The sequence below is a fragment of the Chlamydotis macqueenii genome, chromosome 19, assembly GCF_036417535.1.
Source record: "Chlamydotis macqueenii isolate bChlMac1 chromosome 19, bChlMac1.mat, whole genome shotgun sequence".
In the NCBI taxonomy this organism is placed as follows: domain Eukaryota; kingdom Metazoa; phylum Chordata; class Aves; order Otidiformes; family Otididae; genus Chlamydotis; species Chlamydotis macqueenii.
Window position 1 is genome coordinate 10257553 of NC_141574.1, and position 17168 is coordinate 10274720.

Below are 17168 nucleotides of genomic sequence, written 5' to 3' on the forward strand. Positions count from 1 at the left end.
GCCTCGCCCCGCCCCTCTCCGGCCTCGCCCCGCCCCTCCCGCGCCTCGCCCCGCCCCTCCTGCGCCTCGCCCCGCCCACCGCCCGCGCCGCCCCGCGCGCCGCCCGGCACGTGCCCGGCTCACGACGCACGGCCCGCCCGTAACGGCCCCGCCGGTCCCCGGCCCCGCCCCGCCTGCGCGCCGCCCGGCACGTGCCCGGCTCACGACGCGCGGCCCGCCCGTAGCGGCCCCGCCGGTCCCCGGCCCCTCCCGCTGCCCCCAGCGCCGCCATTTTACCCCCAGCGCCGCCATCACCCCCAGCACGGCCCGGCCCCTCAGCGCCCTCAGCCCCTCGTTCCCCTCAGCTCCCCCAGTTCCTCCCAACCCTCCCCATTCCCCTCAGCCCGGCCCAGCCCCCTCAGACCCCCCAGCGCCGCCATTCCCCTCAAACGCCCCAGTCCCCTCATTTCCCTCAGCGCCGCCATTTTCTCAGCACCGCCCAACCGCCTCAGCCCCTCCTGTCCCCTCAGACCCCCCCCAGCTCCCCTCAGTCCCCCCATTCCCCTTAGACCCTTAATTTTCCTCAGCCCTCTCAGATCCCTCCATTCCCCTCAGACCCCCTCATTCACCTCAGCCCAACGGTCGCTCTCAGCTCCCCCACTCTGCTTAGCCCCTCCATTGTCCTCAGCTCCCCCAGCCCCTCAGGCGCCCCTCCATTCCCCTCAGCTCCCCCATTTTCCTCAGCCCCTCCACTTTCCTCAGCGCCTCCAGTCCCCTCAAAGCCTCCCGGTCCCCTCACCCGTACCCTCGCTGTCCTCTCCGGGCGGCCATGGCCTCCGCGCCGCCGCCTCTCCAACGCCGTCCCCTCGGCTGCCCCGCGAGGGAGCGGGCGGCGGGGCCGGTCCCTGAAGCAAGGGGCAGGTCGCAGCTCAGGCCCAGCGGCCCGGCCCGCGGCGGAGCGGGGACAGCGCGTTCCCCGAGAGCAGCCCAGCCCCACGCACCCGTGGGTGCAGGACGGCTGCGGGGAGGGGGGGACGGGGGGGGGGGGGAGAGGGGCCGGGGGCGGCCCCCTGCGGCGGGCCCGGGCCCAAACCCTCGGAAAGAGAGAGCGGGGCTGAAGGAATTAACTTAAATTAAATCCCACAGAGCGACAATCTGGAGAAGACGGCGGTGAAGGAGGTGATGGAGTCTGCTGGCTTCCGCAGGACCGCAGGTCGCCCCCCTGGTACCGGCTGGGGACAAGGCTGGGACGCGCCGCGCTGCCCACCGCCACGCAAAATCCCAACTTCGCGGGGACGGCGCTGATCCTCGAGCTGGGGAGCACCACGCTGGAAAGACGCGGCGAGGTTAGAGGTGTTCGACAGCATCAGTTCACAAAATGGAACAGAAAACAGGTTTAGAAGGGAGTGGAAGAGGAATACAGAACAAATCAGGCGTGATGAGTGTCACATTTGCCCTTAAAAATCCCAAATGTGTGCAATTATAATCTCCCCCCCCCGCCCCGGACAGGCTGGGTAGAGTTAAAATGGGATAGAGAACAATCAGCATCAAGGGTAGGAACAGATTCAACAGAAGGAAGTACGGGAGAAGGAATCCTCAGACTGTGTTTTATTTTATAAAATATAGGTGGTAAAATCGTATGTAGTATAGAGGAGGGTGAGCATGACTGGTGGAGAACATCAAACAGCAGAAATCAATTCAGGTACTTAATCACAGGGCAACTGGGGAAGTAAGTGCCATGGGATGTTTTGGTTAAAAAAAAAAATAGCTGTATTCACACAGAATATCACCCTTAAAAGTGCCCTTATGTGCGCTCGCAGCCTAGAAGGCCAACCGCATCCTGGGCTGCATCAAGAGGAGCGTGGGCAGCAGGTCGAGGGAGGGGATTCTCCCCCTCTGCTCTGCCCTGGTGAGACCCCACCTGGAGTACTGTGTCCAGCTCTGGAGCCCCCAGCATCAGAAGGATGTGGAGCAATTGGAGAAGGTCCAGAGGAGGCCACGAAGATGCTGAGAGGGCTGGAGCAGCTCTGCTGTGAGGCCAGGCTGAGAGAGCTGGGGCTGTTGAGCCTGGAGAAGGGGAGGCTCTGGGGAGACCTGAGAGCGGCCTCCCAGTGCCTAAAGGGGGCTGCAGGAAAGGTGGGGAGAGACTGTTCAGTAGGGCCTGGTGTGACAGGACGAGGGGTCATGGTTTTACAATAGGGGGAGGCAGATTCAGACTGGATATTAGGAAGAATTTTTTTACAATGAGGGTTGTAGAACACTGTCCCAGGTTGCCCAGAGAGGCGGTGGATGCCCCATCCCTGGAAACGTTCAAGGCCAGGTTGGCCGGGGCTGTGAGCAACCTGATCTGGTTGGAGATGTCCCTGCTCCTTGCAGGGGGGTTGGACTGGGTGGCTTTTAACGGTTCCTTCCCACCCAAACCGTTCTGTGATTAAAAGTGGTACCTTTGTCACTGCTAGTCCTCCAGCTGTGCAGTTGGAGAAACTCTGAGTTCACACCTGGGATGCACTAGTACATGTCTGCCCTCTTAAAACTCTTCTCAGCATTCTGCTGTTAACTACAACTGGAGGCAGACTACAAGGACTATTTTTTCTTTCCCTACCCTAGCATGAGCATTCTTACCATTCTAGAACAAGAATCTGCTCAGAACCAAAAGCAGAAGAGCAAGGAACTGGGAAAGGAAGAGTGTGGTAATGTCTCTCACTGCTGCAAGCAGAAGAAGAAAATGCCATTCCTCTATCTTGGTTGCCCTCAGAGCAAGAAAGCAGTGAGAAGATTAGCACCTGCATACTTCCTGGCCTTAAATACATTACCTTATAGTTGTCATAAGATTCCTTAACAAGAAGGTACAAAACCAAATCCCTTATTTAATAGAAATCATCCTCCTCATAGAATCACAGGATGATTTGGGTTGGAAGGGACCTTCAAAGCCCATCCAGTCCAACCCCCCTGCAAGGAGCAGGGACATCTCCAACCAGATCAGGTTGCTCACAGCCCCGTCCAACCTGGCCTGGAATGTTTCCAGGGATGGGGCATCCACCGCCTCTCTGGGCAACCTGGGACAGTGCTCCACCACCCTCAGTGTAAAAAATTTCTTCCTAATATCCAGTCTGAATCTGCCTCCCCCTATTGTAAAACCATGACCCCTCGTCCTGTCACAGGAGGCCCTGCTGAAGAGTCTCTCCCCACCTTTCCTGCAGCCCCCTTTGGGCACTGGGGGGCCGCTCTCAGGTCTCCCCGGAGCCTCCTCTTCTCCAGGCTGAACAGCCCCAGCTCTCTCAGCCTGGCCTCACAGGAGAGGTGCTCCAGCCCTCTGATCACCTTTGTGGCTTCCTCTGGACCCTCTCCAACAGCTCCACGTCCTTCTGATGTTGGGGGCTCCAGAGCTGGACGCAGTACTGCAGGTGGGGTCTCACCAGAGCAGAGCAGAGGGGCAGAATCCCCTCCCTCGACCTGCTGCCCACGCTCCTCTTGATGCAGCCCAGGATGCGGTTGGCCTTCTGGGCTGCAAGCACACATTGCCAGCTCGTCCACCAGTACTCCCAAGTCCTTCTCCTCAGGGCTGCTCTCCATCCATTCCCCGCCCAGTCTGGATTTGTGCCTGGGATTGCCATGACCCATGTGCAGGACCTTGCACTTGGCCTGGTTGAACTTCATGAGGTTGGCACGGGCCCACCTCTGCAGCCTGTCAAAGCTGGAGTTGCAGCACAGCTTTGGGTTACAGCACAGCCCCAAACCAAAGTTTCAGAAAGGGGGCAGAATTGATTAAACTGATGGAAACTGTTCCTATTTGTAAACTGAAAGCAAAATCAGTCTGCTCTTCCACATGGCTGAAGTGAGGAAAAAGATGTCAGACTGACTAGCTTAAATATTTTGGGTGGGGTTGCTAACAGAGTTCCCCACTTCAAATTAAAGCAGACAGGTAAAACAAGAAACAAGGAAAAATGATGATAAGGAGAGATCAGAAGATACTGTTTTTGCCTCTTTTTCAGCAGACTGGCTGATTATTTCTCCCAGTAGCAGCAGCAGGAAGGAGCAGAAATTTTGTCAGTGTTGTCATCAAAGCTAAAATCCTGCGCCGTTGAAGGATGTTGCCTTACCCAAGGAGCTGATGGCCTGCCATTCTAGTGAACTCATGCCGCTGTCTTCCCAAGAGGCTGTGCATTTTAATTTCCTCAGTAATAATTTATTCTCTTAAGAATTATGTAATGATTGCTGAGCGTAAACAGCCAAAACTCAAGTGTACTAAAGGTAAATATGAAAAAAAAAAAAAAAAAATCAATAAAAAAGTCCACTTCACAAAAACATTCCTCAGCATTCCTGAGATTGTCTTTTGCATTGCTTTGATGAAACAATTTAAGGCTTCTCCTCCCTCCCTGTGCAGCAGGAGCACAACACAACCTGACGGTGGGATAGGCGAGTTCTGCAGTATCGTCCGCAGCTCAGGTCAGAGCCAGCGATACGTAGTCCGTACCTGACTTAGAACTAAAGCCCAGAAACATAGGTCCCTTTAAAGTGTTTCCTTCAGTACTTTGAAGCTGAGCCCGTAGCTGCAGAACAGATGACTTTTTGCAGACAGAATGATGTTTTTCATCAGCACCCAGAGCGCTGCAGGCTCCCGGCAAAGCCGAGGCTTGCACCTTTCAGCGCCTCGCTACTCACACCAGGTGACGGGAGACACGATCATGCAGCAGACGTGGCAGGAGGTACAACGCGAAGGAAACTGCTTCGTAGCTCTGGCAGCGGGCGCAGTTGACTTGCCAGGCGAGCCTGATGACGAGAAGAGGGGTAACAGTCCCTCTAGCTCTCTTGGTACAGAACTCAACTGAACCGTTCGTGCCTTAGACTCAGTGCGGGAGCTCCCCAGAACAACTTATTCTGGGGAACACTGGCAGTTTCCATGGAAGAGCTCAATAATAACAAAATGCTTTTTAGCAAGAGATGTTGTAGCTCAGGAGTCACAGGTAAGGCTGTCAGCAGCGCCCAGCCTTGCTGCTGCTTGCTCTCTCCCTCTCTTCCCCTGCACACTTCTCTCTCTCCCTGCAGCCTCCACTCAACACGAGCCCTGTCCCCCTTCCAGCCCCACACTGACCTGCAGCATTCGCTCTTTCTTCCCCAGACGACGATGCTCTGGCTCTGGCAAGGAGCACAACCCAGCTGGCAGCATAATTCCCTTCTCCCCGTGTTTCCTTCAGGCACAGCCGTGGGTCTGGCAGCACCACTGCTGCCTCCAGGATTCAACCACTAACCAGCTCCCTGCAGAATTCTGGCTTTGTTGTCGCTGTTCGATCTGTTCCTCTTTAGATGCCCCCCTGTCACAAGTCTGCAATGCTGCATGCCTCCCTTCTTTCAATACCACGGACTTTTATCAAATAGTTTACTTCCCGTGCGTTCAGAAGGCAGATGCTCTGCGCAGGGTATGTCCTGCGTCTGTTACCCCACACGTCAGTCTGCTTCTGACACAGCTGCGCCAAATGCTTTCTTTTGGCAAAGCCTTTGCAGCCATTAAACAAAAATTGTCTTTCTGCAAGTTCCAATGAATAGAAACTTGCATTCTTTAAAGACCATGAGTGAAAATAGATTGTTCTTTGCCACTATACCAATTTTTCTAGATTGTTTTTGAACAATATGATTGCTTTATTACCAAGTGACAGGGAGCGCTTTACAGCCCACTGTCACAAAAGAGCAGCGCCAGTTCCAGCGACGAACATTTTGTCCCAGGACATACAGAGCTTGTGAATAACCCCCCCAGCCATGGCTTACCCTCAGGCCGCTGTCATCTCACCTGAGCACTCCACTTGGCGTGGGCCCGTCCCGCAACGTCGGGCAGCACCCAGCTTTTCAATGAAGAGGTTGACACAGGGACTCGCAACTGACTGGGCGCCCAGTAGGAAAGAACCACAGAGAAACGCGTCAGTAAGAACTACGCTCGCGTGGGAGAGTAAAGTCGTACAACTAGCCTAAACTTGGCAAGACCGAAGTTGCATGCTGCTTTAGGCAACTTTAAAAAAAAATATATTATTTTAAACATACCAGAGACTGCGTGCAGCATCTTTCATCTATGGACCACTTGGCACGTGTATTACTTTAATTGGGAGATACAGATGCCCAAGGTACCATGGACAAACGGCAGCACCCAAAGCTCACTTTCATAGAAACCTGACATTTTGGGAGAGAAATGTGCTACTGTCTCTTACACTGAAAGCTGAAAGGACGGAAACACATCAAACGCATCCTCAGAAAGCCGGCATCCTTCTTGTCCACGTCTCTCGCTTTAAACAGTTTCCTGCTCGGCACTCGCAGGGTTCAGAGGGCCACACATCACGTTCCTCTGTTCTTCTTTCATAACCAAGGCTCAACGTGTCTCTTCACATCCCCTGCACTTCCAGCATCATCTATTAATGGCTTAGCAGCTGCGTAACGCCAGCCATCGCGAGCCTGACCTGGCTCCGCAGTGCACCTCAGTTTATTGTGTTCAGGGGCTGACGAGATATTATGGTACGTAGGCAGTGCCGGCTGTTAATTTGCTAAGAATTCGTGGCAGTTAGTGCACTGATATGGGAAGGCTTTGATCTCTGTGCTGTTTGTGCTAGGTTTAGACACATTTCAGCGCACATATAGATTACCTCAGGCTGAACGTGTTGGCAAATTAGAGCTTTATATTCTTTGAGTGATAATGCTTTGTTCTGTGCTCAGTAATCACGAGCGTTAAGTGCCCTTTGCTGGCATGGCCAGCCTGACATTACACGGAGTCACGAGTGTCTCAGCAAAATCTCTGCATTCAGCTTTGAACGCACAGGGGAAATGCCGCCAAAGCACTGTCCTGGCTGGTGATGGGAAGCCAAAGGGTGACACCGGAGTCCCAGCAGCCAGGCTTCCACCGCCTGCCAAGACGACGCTGGAACTGTTCTGACCAGAGCCTGGGAGTTAATCAGCAGACTGTCCTTTCTTGTAGGAACATCATTCATTATAAATATTCAGCAATATTGCCTTCAAAGATGACGGTGTGGCCGTTTCAGGAGCAATGGTTAATTTTCACAGGCGAGAAGCTATCTTGCTCCTAACATTTCTAATTCAACAAAGCGTTTAGGTAGTACCTGTCTGACATGGCACTGACCTGAGCTATGGAGTAGGTTACCAGGGATCTGCTCAATTTTAAGATCCCTGGATGCTTTAAATTGAAAACGGCTTTCTAAGAGATCCTCTCCAGCTCCGCCACGAACTGTTAACTTACCTGCACCACCCTTGGCACATCAGGCTGAGCACAGCAGTCCCCAGCTGTCATCCTGCGCAGAGGAACACAACCATTACAACCTACCAGGCAAAAAGTGGTATAAACACGTTGGTGAAGAGCTAGTGACTCCTGCCTAACGGCTCTTCCTGGGAAAAGAAAAATTCCTCTCCCATAATGCCTCGGTGAGGCTGGAAGGGGCTGGTATCCTGGGCAGCTGCAGGTTTGTTCAGAAAAGGGCCTCAGAGCAGAAGACCACAGCATAGGGTGCTTTGTGTCCTACCCTCGATTTGTGAGAAGGGGTATTAAATTCCCAACATACCTTCATGAAGGGAAAAGGTGGCAGGTAACAGCAGCCTGGGAAAGACTGCAAGAATTCTCCACAAATGAAAGAATGGGTCCAAACACAGCAGCACTAATATAGAGATTTTATTTCAACTGTATTGAGTTGTACAGCACATTTTGTTTGTCACAATGCTATCAAACTGATTTTAGAGTTTTTGGCCAGCACATTGTGACGCTGAAACTCACAAGAGCTAAAAGCAGTTTGGACTAATGGCCTGAACGGAAGGGCCAGGAGTACCTAGTTTCTGGCTTCGTTATTGCTTGCAGTCATTCCAACATGTGCAAAACAGGAGCAAATCCAGTTTCTTCTGCCAGCCCAACAGTCACTCTCCCATGTCTGGCAATGACTGCAAGGTAGAAGGCAGGGGAGAATCCGAAGCAAGGTGCCTTTCTCTTCCCAAAGCCACATTGGTTGTTCCCAGTAAGGAAAAGCAGCAGAGTCCAAGTAAGTACAGGGTCTTCAGACAACGCTAGCTTTGCTTGCACTATTGGGACCTACAAAACCAGAGGCCGACACATCAAAGTGCAGGAGAGGGTCATTATTCCATTCCCTCCGTCAGAGATGACAAACCGTTAGCAGACATCGCAGCAGTGTACTTTGCCTCGTTAGCAGACAGAACGCCCTCACAGGTCCTCCCCCCTACATATGAAGTCTCAGCTCATCAGGTGCAGAATCTATCAGACATTTTCATTTAGGTGGAAAGAAAACCTGCATTTCTGCAAAGAAATGCCTCGTTCAAACTCTTCTTCCTCATTAATATCCACAGATTTCTTAGGAAGGAGGCAGGATGCATAGTCCCAGAGTGATCTAGGGATTGAAAGCCCACCTGAAACCCCCTTTCTTTCTAAACCTTTCCTTCTTTCTAAACCAGTTCCTTTTTAGAACGAATGGAGATTCCTGCTCTCTAGTTTGAAGAAGTAGAGAGGGAATTACAAGTTGGCAACTCTGAACTTCGACCACTGTACAGGAGACAAAAAATAAGTCAAATTCAAGAAGCATTTTAGGCAGCACTGGGGCAAGTCAGAGAGATTGTTTCCACCACTGACCAGATGCCATGTCATGTTTATCACTGTAGCGTGGCTGTACAATCCTGCAGTGAAAAGCACAGACAGTGTCTGTGACAGCCAGCGTCCTTCCCCACCCCCGTTTTGGTATCGATGCTTCGTTCTCCCTTCATCGGGTTACATTAAGTGCACAGAAATATATAGCAGCATTTGGACTGAAACCCTCACATACACCAGACAGCACATTCCAGGAGGTAAAACAACACATTATGGCCTATACCCTCAAGGTATCAAGTTTTCAGGATAAAGAGCAGGAGGAAGTGGAGAGCCGAGGGCAGAAAAGGGGAGGAGGAGCAACACAGGAACACAGTTCTGTTTCCATGCCAGGAGAGGATCAGGGTGCCATTCCTGTGTTAGCACCAGGCTGTGACACTACCGCAGACAAAGCAGGCGGGCAGAGCAGAAGTGAAAAAGCCAATCTCCCATCTCCCCGCAGTGCTGAGGGGCAGGGGCAAAGTCAAGTGCGTTCACCAGTCCTAGCGGAGCGTGAAATTGGGCAAAATCTTCTCAGCCCATTTTCAGCCAGAATGAATTTCTCTTCAACTCTCAAGAGAAAGTAAAATTAGTGATGGCTAATGAGTCTTGTTCACCAAGCTGATCACAAATCACACTCATGGAAAGAGAATCTACAGAACTGCTCCAGGCTGAGGCCCTTCCAGAGCACGTGGTACCACCTGGAGCCTGCCCTCTTCCTTGTCCTACAGCAGCCCGCCTTTGTAGGGGGAGTTGGTTCTAAACATGCCTTTCTATTGCTCGGGGGTACTTTGCACAGGCAATATCTGTGAAAACAGTGCTTTCCAGCCCACAAAAGAAAGAGGTTGGATCCCCTCTTTAGCCCTAGGTCGTCAGACTACAATGAACGGGCCCACTGGTACCAGAGTGGGGACACACACCGTACTCTCTAATCTGAGCTCCTCTGCTCCAGACTGACAGTAAGACTGCTGAAGACAGGGCATTCAAGCTTGGTGTTCAAGTGTTGCACCACTGGCCTTCACAATTACAGTGGAGGCAGAGTCACTCTTCAAACCCATGAGACAAAAGGCTGGGCTTTGACAGGTCCCTCGGCTGGCGTTCAGCTGGAAGCTGTGGCAATGGGTTTCTTCAGATGTTGGCTCATGAGCTCCCTGGCACGAGACACTTGGATGTGATCATAACAGGAGTTACAAACGAGGACAGGGTCGTACAACTGCTGATCAGGGATGGGCAACTTCAGGTGGCAGCAAGTAGCACAAAACACGTTCCCACAGTTCCTGTCAAGGAGCAAGAGCATCAGTGAAAAGAGAGCTGGGAACACCGCAGCAGAACTTTCGCAAGCACGAAGGATGCTGTTCAGGGGGGAAGGATCAGCTTTACTTCTGACTTGTCAACGTGTTTCTTCAAGTACACACTGTGGTCTCCAGTGCAAGCTAACTGGCTAGCACTAAACTGGGACTAATGGGCATTACTGCCCAGGAGAAGGATCAAAGTCTTGGGAAAAATAGAAACAAGAACAACGTAGAATGGCAATCTGCAGGGGATTTATGAGGCCTGGCAAATAAAGGAAAGACCTAAAACTTCCTCCTGGGAGCTGCAGGGAATGAACATCGCAGACAAGCATTTTGTGAGGTTCATGAGAAACAGGCTGAGAAGAGTGGAACTACAGCGACAACATTGCTTACCTGCAGTGATGCCTCCGTTTGGCCAGCCAGAATTCACAATCGCAGTTAAAACAGTGCGAGGCCATGTGGTCTGGAACCCACCGCGTGACCTAGGGCAAACACCAGTCCTCATCAGCTTTCAGTTTGTCACCCCACACACACCAGGACTCAGCACCCCAGCGCAGGCTTTGGGCCACAACAGGCTGGCCTGGAGCGAGCCCATCCCCCAGGTCCCCGTCTATCGCACACCGCAGCCGCAGAGGATGCGGCGGATGTGTTAAAGGACACGGGTGGCAGCTCTCTGCTTCGCTTCTAGCCCGCTCTCTGCCGCTGTAACCACCAAAGCTAGCTGCCAGGAAAGAAACATTCTCTCCTGCTGCTGTAACGGGACACATACCTCAGTCTCCTTCTTATCAACAGGCTCCCAGCTCGCTTCTGACAAACAGTCTTCGCTATGATCAGAACAGAAATCCTCAGTGTCGCTGCCGTCTGATTCCTTCAGACACGTCTGCAAAAAGAGATGAAGTCACAAATCCCCTCAGCTGCCTCAGTCACAGAGTCAAGGGCTCCTGCTCCAGCCACACTCAGTGCTTGGGAGGGGGGCGTGGGTGGCTCCACGGCTCCCGTACAAGGGGGTAAAGCATTCATGAACATGTAAGAGCCACTGTTTGGCCCTCAAGAAGCAGAGATGCCTCTGGGTGGCATGAGGACACAGCCCGCGGGCAGGAGAGGAACAGGGCTGAGGAAACATAGGAACAATCTTAACCTCAGAGAGCGAGAACTGTGGGTTGGAGAGGGCAGTGGGATGGGGTGCGGGGACTGCTGCACTGCCAGGGTTGGGGTGTTAGAGGCGCTCACTTACAAAGTCATCCTCGTAGTCCATCGGAGGCTCGGCCGGCGGGGCGCAGAAGTGGCGGATGTCCAGGCGCAGCTGCAGCTCTCGCACCTGCCTGCGCAGCTGCTCCACCTCCTGCTTGTAGCTGGCCTCGATCTGCCGCAGCCTGTGCTGAATCACGTCTGTGGGGAAGGGGAGCCCGTCGTCATCCAGGTAGAGAGGAGGCACAGGAGAAGGACATTTTGGTGGCATGTGCTTGGGACCAGACGCTTGTTTCAGGTGGCTGGGTAGCCACGAACGGCTGGGCTTCCCTGCGGGGCCTGCAAAATGCGTCCCGACGTGGCCAGGGCAGACGGAGGGTTTCGCACCTTCTCTGGCAGACCACTGGCCGCTGAGGCACAGGCCTGGTGCCCGCAGAGGTCTGCTGCTCAGCCGCTTGCTACAGCAGCCATAGGAGAGGAGGTGTCTGGGCGCAGGCTCCCCATTGGGGAGTGACGTCACCATTCCTTGAAAACTGTCCCAGTTGGATCCCAGGAAGGAAAACTCACTGCTTTGGCTCTGGGAAATGGGCTTGCGCCATTGCTCTAGCGGGACTTTCCCCAACTGGCCAGGCTCCTCACAGGGCATGCTCCTTCCAGCATCACCTTTGCCATTGTCTTCATCCGGACATGGCACGCCCGGGGCGGGGCGTGGGATGTCCTGACAAGGGGCGCTTGGTGCCAGGGACTCCTGGCTGGGAACGTCTTGGCAGGTGGTGTTTCTCTTGGAGCAGCCTCCTCCATTGGACACCACACCAGTAGCCTTCAAAGGTTCCTGGGGACCATTTTTTAACTGCTTTCCAGAACTGGTGGAAACCCTGTCAACATTTTTGTGTCCGGAAGGATTTGGAGCTGGACACGTGCCATCCAGTTCCTCCATGGATGTTCCGTTTCCCTTCTCCGCTTCCAGAGAGACACTGCTTGCTGGCACAGAAGCCCAGCTGCTCAGTTGCTTGCTATGCCCTTCGTGCTCGGCACGGCTGACACACGCGCGGCTGGCTTGCAGGGGAGCGTTTTCCCCTTGCTCCTCCACCTGCCGCGTCTCTCCCACGGGCACCGCACTGCCTTCGCCCAAGTGCGGCTCGGCTCCCTCAGCGGTGACGTGCCGGGCTTCCAAGCCCACCCGGACTTCCTGACAATGGTTATTCAGGTTGGGATCACTGGATGTGCGCGTCAGCGGGCTGCTGGAGTCGCAGGCTGAGAGCAGGTCATCCATAGATCTTGTCTTTGGTAATCTAGAACCCAAAACCAAAAGAAATCTCAAAACAAAATTCCTGAAACTTCCCTCATTTCAATCAAAACTGAGATGAGGGAAGGGAAAGGTTCTTAGGTACAAATTGTGGGGAGGGGCAGCGCAGCTGCACGAGCTGACACGCACAACAACACTGCAGCGTGGCCTCCGCAGTGCGCAGCAGGGAGCTGCACACATTCTTCTCCAAGTGGCTGGGACAATGCTACAGAGCTCTCGCTCTCCACAGGAAAGATGAGAACAAGTGAAACAGAGGAACTACAAAGAACAAGGAGGGAAAGATGGCCTGCGGGTAGGTGGCAAGCTGGGCCTGGAGCTCCAGGCTCTTACCTGTCCAAACACCTGCCACTGAACTCCTGGCTCTGAGATCCAGGGGGCAGGTAAATGTCCATATCATCCTGTCCCAGAGGATGCGGCGAGGAAGCTGGGAGATACACTGCTGTCCAGAGGTGCAGCGCTCGCACGTGGCACACTGGATGCAGCACCTGCAACAACCACACACGATCAGAGACGAACGCAGAAGGAAACCCATCCAACCACTGCGCGCTGCCTGGCAGGCAAAACACCTGGGAAGCTGGGCCAGGAGCTCTACTGACCTGCTCAGACCCTGGCATATAGAGAAGATTGTGGAAGTTCTTATTGCCAGCCCGCAGGAGGGACCACACGGAGCAGGTACGCTTGTAGATGTTGTGCATCTCTCGTTCACAGGGGCTGTTCCCAAGGAAGGTCCCATAGAGGCAGGAATACGTGTGCTGCACCAGCTTCACCTGCAGTGGAACAACCGTCAGGGCCACTGGGAAATGGCGTCAGGGCCACTGGGAAACTGTGTCTCCTGTCTACAGGGGAAATTTCTTCTGCTCCTCTGGCACGGCTCACGCACTTCCTACCCAGCCAGTGACCCTGCTGCTGTCCTCTCATACACACAGGGCAGGGCAGAGAGGGGACAGCAACAGGAATTACTTAAATCTAAGTGAAAGCAACAGCCAACTGATACTATACCCATCCCTCTATAACCCTAGCCTGTATTATTTTATAAGACACAGATCAATAGCTATCATTTCCTTAATTTATTTGTTTTAAAGTATTTCGGACTCATATTGTGCTGAGATACGCAAACCAGGCTTTTAATAAAAACAGTGCTGCCAATGGTATCTGAATTCCCTGGGCTGGAAAGGGACCTGGAGAAGCAGCGACTCAAAGAAACTAGAGAATGTGAAATCCTTCGTCACTCTGCAACCTGCTAGGTACTGTGAGCCTGCAGAACCCACAGGGAGGAGGCAGTCGCAAGCAGCTATAACGAGAGGTCAGCAGAAACATCACACACACACAGAGCCAGGCCAAAATACCAAAACCGAAGGGCAGGGCTGGACCCATCCAGTGCGGGTACGTCCGGAACGCCAGAGAGCCCAAGCACTGCCCAGACACTTTCCCATTTTTAAAGAATTCCATCTTTGTTTTCTTCAAACTACAACACTGTAAAATATCGTGGCCTTCCCTCTGCTCACATCTGGCAAGGGATAAAGAGATGTTTGCATGAGTATTTCTTACCAGAAAAGCTTCGTTAAATTCGAAGAGGCAAGGAAATTGCTTCAGAAGCTGATGAACTGCATCCAGCCACTGGAGAAAAACTGGGCACTGCTCGTTCTGATCTTCCACCTTCTCCTGGTGACCACAGCGATCACCAAACTTGTGACCAAAATCCAGCCAATCTGATTCAACAAGCACCTGGAAGCCCTGGGAATAAAAGAAAAAAACCTAACTGCAGGCAACTTTGCTGTAGGTACGCAGCAGGACAAGGCAAGCCTCATCCGCCAGCTGTGCCAGGCAATGTCCAGACTTTGGAAGGGCTGGAAAGCAGGCTGCACCGGGGCTCGGGCTGGGAGCAAAGCTACCTGAACGTCAGAGGTTTCCAAACACAAACTGACAGCTGTTATTCCTACACCACAAACAGCCTGGAGAATATGCACGGTTGAGAGCCGGGAAGCAGCTGAACCTTGAACACAAGGTTATTCACCACGACACTCCACCAAGCTGGGCAGAGAGGCAAGGTAAGAGTCCACCAAAACCAGGCAGGAAGAGCGTATGGAAAAACCCAACACCCTGAGCTTATCGCCACGTGCAATCCTGCTCCTTTCTCCAGAGACTCCAAGACAAAAGCTGCTTTTCAACAGCCACAAAACAGCAGCATAGCACAACTCATACCTCCATGGTCCTGTAATAAGGGTCCAGCAGAATCTTTGCCAGCGCTACGATCTGCGGAGTCCTGTCCCAGCCGTCTGAGCAATGAACCAGCACTGGGCGCCCTTCTCTGTCAACCGCGCTGGAGACCAGCACTGCTGCCTTCAGCATGACAGAAAGGTGCTGCAGCCACTTGGTACTCTCCAGGGCTGAAAGCCAGCTAGAAGGTGGGGGAAGAAAGCAAGAAAATGATTGCTTAGCTCTCCAGTAGGGGGAAAAACAAAAAAAAGGATATATATTAACTTAAGTCTTTTTAGAGTCCTCAATGAAAATCAGTCTTTTCTAAAACATGTTCAAGAGGAGCACGCCAGCCTGGGAATAAGTGCAAATAAGCTCAAATTTTCCCAGATACAGCTACATTTTAGAAATCCTCCGAGGACACACACAACCAAGTGACACTGAAGCAGTGCTGCAATCCCTTCTGGAATACCAGGGTTTAAAATAAGCATCATTGAAGCACTGTGAGCATTTCCTATCCCTCTGTTTTCTGAGGTAGAAGCCTGGGATAGGAAAAAGGAAAAGAGAGGGAAAACCCTCTAGAACATTAACAGATATGGTGTCAAACTCAGGTAGAGAACAGTCACTCACTTGCTGGGGTCCGGCACCTGACTGCAGACAGCACGCAGATACTGGAAACTGTTCCGGATGGAGTGGATGTTGGCCATGCCCATGAACACGACTTCACAGTTCGGGTAATACTCTGAACACAACAGAGACAGAAACGTTAAGGGGGAGCAGCTGCCGCTGCAGCAACTGCTTGCATACATGGAATTTAGCTGTCCCCTCACAGCACCGTTTCTGGACCCCAGGTAGGCAGTGTTCCTTGTGGGCCAGTACCAATGTATCTGGAATAACGGACTTTGCACGAGCGAGAATGGGAACGTGCTCCCAGAGACTGAGTACCAAAACACCTGCCCAACCCAAACTGCGCTCCAGGACCCACTTGACAAAGCAGGTCCAAGAGAAAGGTGTTGTGGGGCGTGCTTAGCCCTCTACCTTCACATTCGCAGCCGCCTCCCTTCGCTCTGTTGGCCACAGCCGCCGTGTAGGACCTGGCATCAAGAATCAGCAGCTTCTGAGGAGTTCCCGCGTTCTCCACGCCTGAACACGCCGTCAGGGACGAGTCTGCAGAGACAGCACGGAGTGAGCTCCCAGTACCTCCCTCCCTCCTACAACAGGCCTCCAGTGCCACCCAACACTGGCTGCGAGCGAGCATGGAGACCTGTCCCACACACCACAGCCAGGGCGTGACAGGGCCCAGATGACCCATCTGGGGGTTTAAACCTCGCATCGTAACAGCAACAGCGACATTCAGCTGTAGGAAGCACTGAATAATTCACGTGTTTACGACAGAGCGGGAGGGAGCAAGCTGTCTCACCGAAGTCGGCATCGCAGGCCTCGCTGCTATCGCTGCCCCCGTTGTGCGGCATGCCGCCAGACACCTTCACTCCGGGGTTCAAGGCACAGGCTTTGGCAATGGATGTCACAAGATACTCGTCATCAGCATTTCGCCAGCCCCACCAGCTGATTTCAGGCTGGCTGCAGCGTGCGATCACCGCCCCGTTGCGCACGTGCCTGCAAAGGAAGCGAGAGCCTAATGAAGCCCCCCGGAGAGGTGAGGAGCAACCCCAGCAAACATCACCTACGTACAGCCAGCACCTGTGCAGCCCTCCTCACTGCTTCATCTGCTGCATTTACTCCTGCATTCAGTGGTGAAACAGGGCAGGGCATTTCAAACAACCATTATTCCTAACAGCAGCGGTGACATGGAGGCTGTCACTCGCGTCACGGCGGCGAGGAACAGAAGATGGCTGTGGGTAGCACAGGAGCGGCTGATGGAGCTGGAACAGCTGGCAGAACGAGATTGCAGAGGAGCAGGGCGCTGCAGTGCTGGCAGGAGCGGCTGTCGGGAACAGCCAGTGCCAGCGGACGGTGGCAGCTCCGCGGTTAGCTGCGGCTCGTGGGATGTCACCTCCAGGATCAAAGGCTGTGCCCTGGGACTCCACTACCACCAAAACCAAAGGGGAGCTTCTGCAGCACGGGGGCAGCTGTCGGTTATTCTAGCTGTTACTCTACTAAACTATTTTTATTTACAATAATATATATTATCTATAAAATATGTAAAATATATATTACTGTACATAGATATGTAAACATTTCTATATTAAACTGGAGACAACTTAAAATAATTATGGTTGTACTTTGGGCAAGTAAGTCATTTATTTCAATACTGTTCTGTTCTCCCTTTCTCTTTCTTTTGTTTTCTCCCTCAAAGAGGAGTTAAGTAATTCCATTTATCACTTGTAAGTTGGAAAGATTAGCTCACTCAGCATCAGACTGGTTAGTTGCTGGGTGGAGGCCGGAGCTGATGTTTATTAACAACCCCTGAAATGTGGCTGTTGCTTGTTGATGCCTGGCAGAGGGCCTGAACTGGGAAGCAGCGTTTGTTTTTCACATGAACACGCTGGTCGAGTCGCTCACAAACGGCCTGGAAAGGGAACGGACAACTAGGTGACACCGAATTATCCAGGAGAGTCTATGGCTGTCTGGA

The 17168-nt window shown here is 52.9% G+C and overlaps 1 protein-coding gene across 1 annotated transcript in view; it reads right to left on the reverse strand.

The window, feature by feature from the left end:
• Nucleotides 1–7623: 7623 nt before the first annotated feature.
• The window catches only part of MTMR4 (myotubularin related protein 4), a 56810-nt gene continuing 47265 nt past the window's right edge, over nt 7624–17168 (reverse strand). Inside the window, exons 9-19 of the mRNA XM_086763073.1 lie at nt 15996–16192; nt 15614–15742; nt 15206–15317; nt 14582–14777; nt 13928–14113; nt 12976–13146; nt 12710–12864; nt 11120–12365; nt 10655–10765; nt 10279–10367; nt 7624–9870 (exon numbers count right to left, since the gene is read on the reverse strand). Coding sequence (XP_086619199.1) covers nt 9693–9870; nt 10279–10367; nt 10655–10765; nt 11120–12365; nt 12710–12864; nt 12976–13146; nt 13928–14113; nt 14582–14777; nt 15206–15317; nt 15614–15742; nt 15996–16192 — 2770 coding nt within the window. The 3' untranslated portion in view covers nt 7624–9692. The remainder of the gene's footprint in view (nt 9871–10278; nt 10368–10654; nt 10766–11119; nt 12366–12709; nt 12865–12975; nt 13147–13927; nt 14114–14581; nt 14778–15205; nt 15318–15613; nt 15743–15995; nt 16193–17168) is intronic.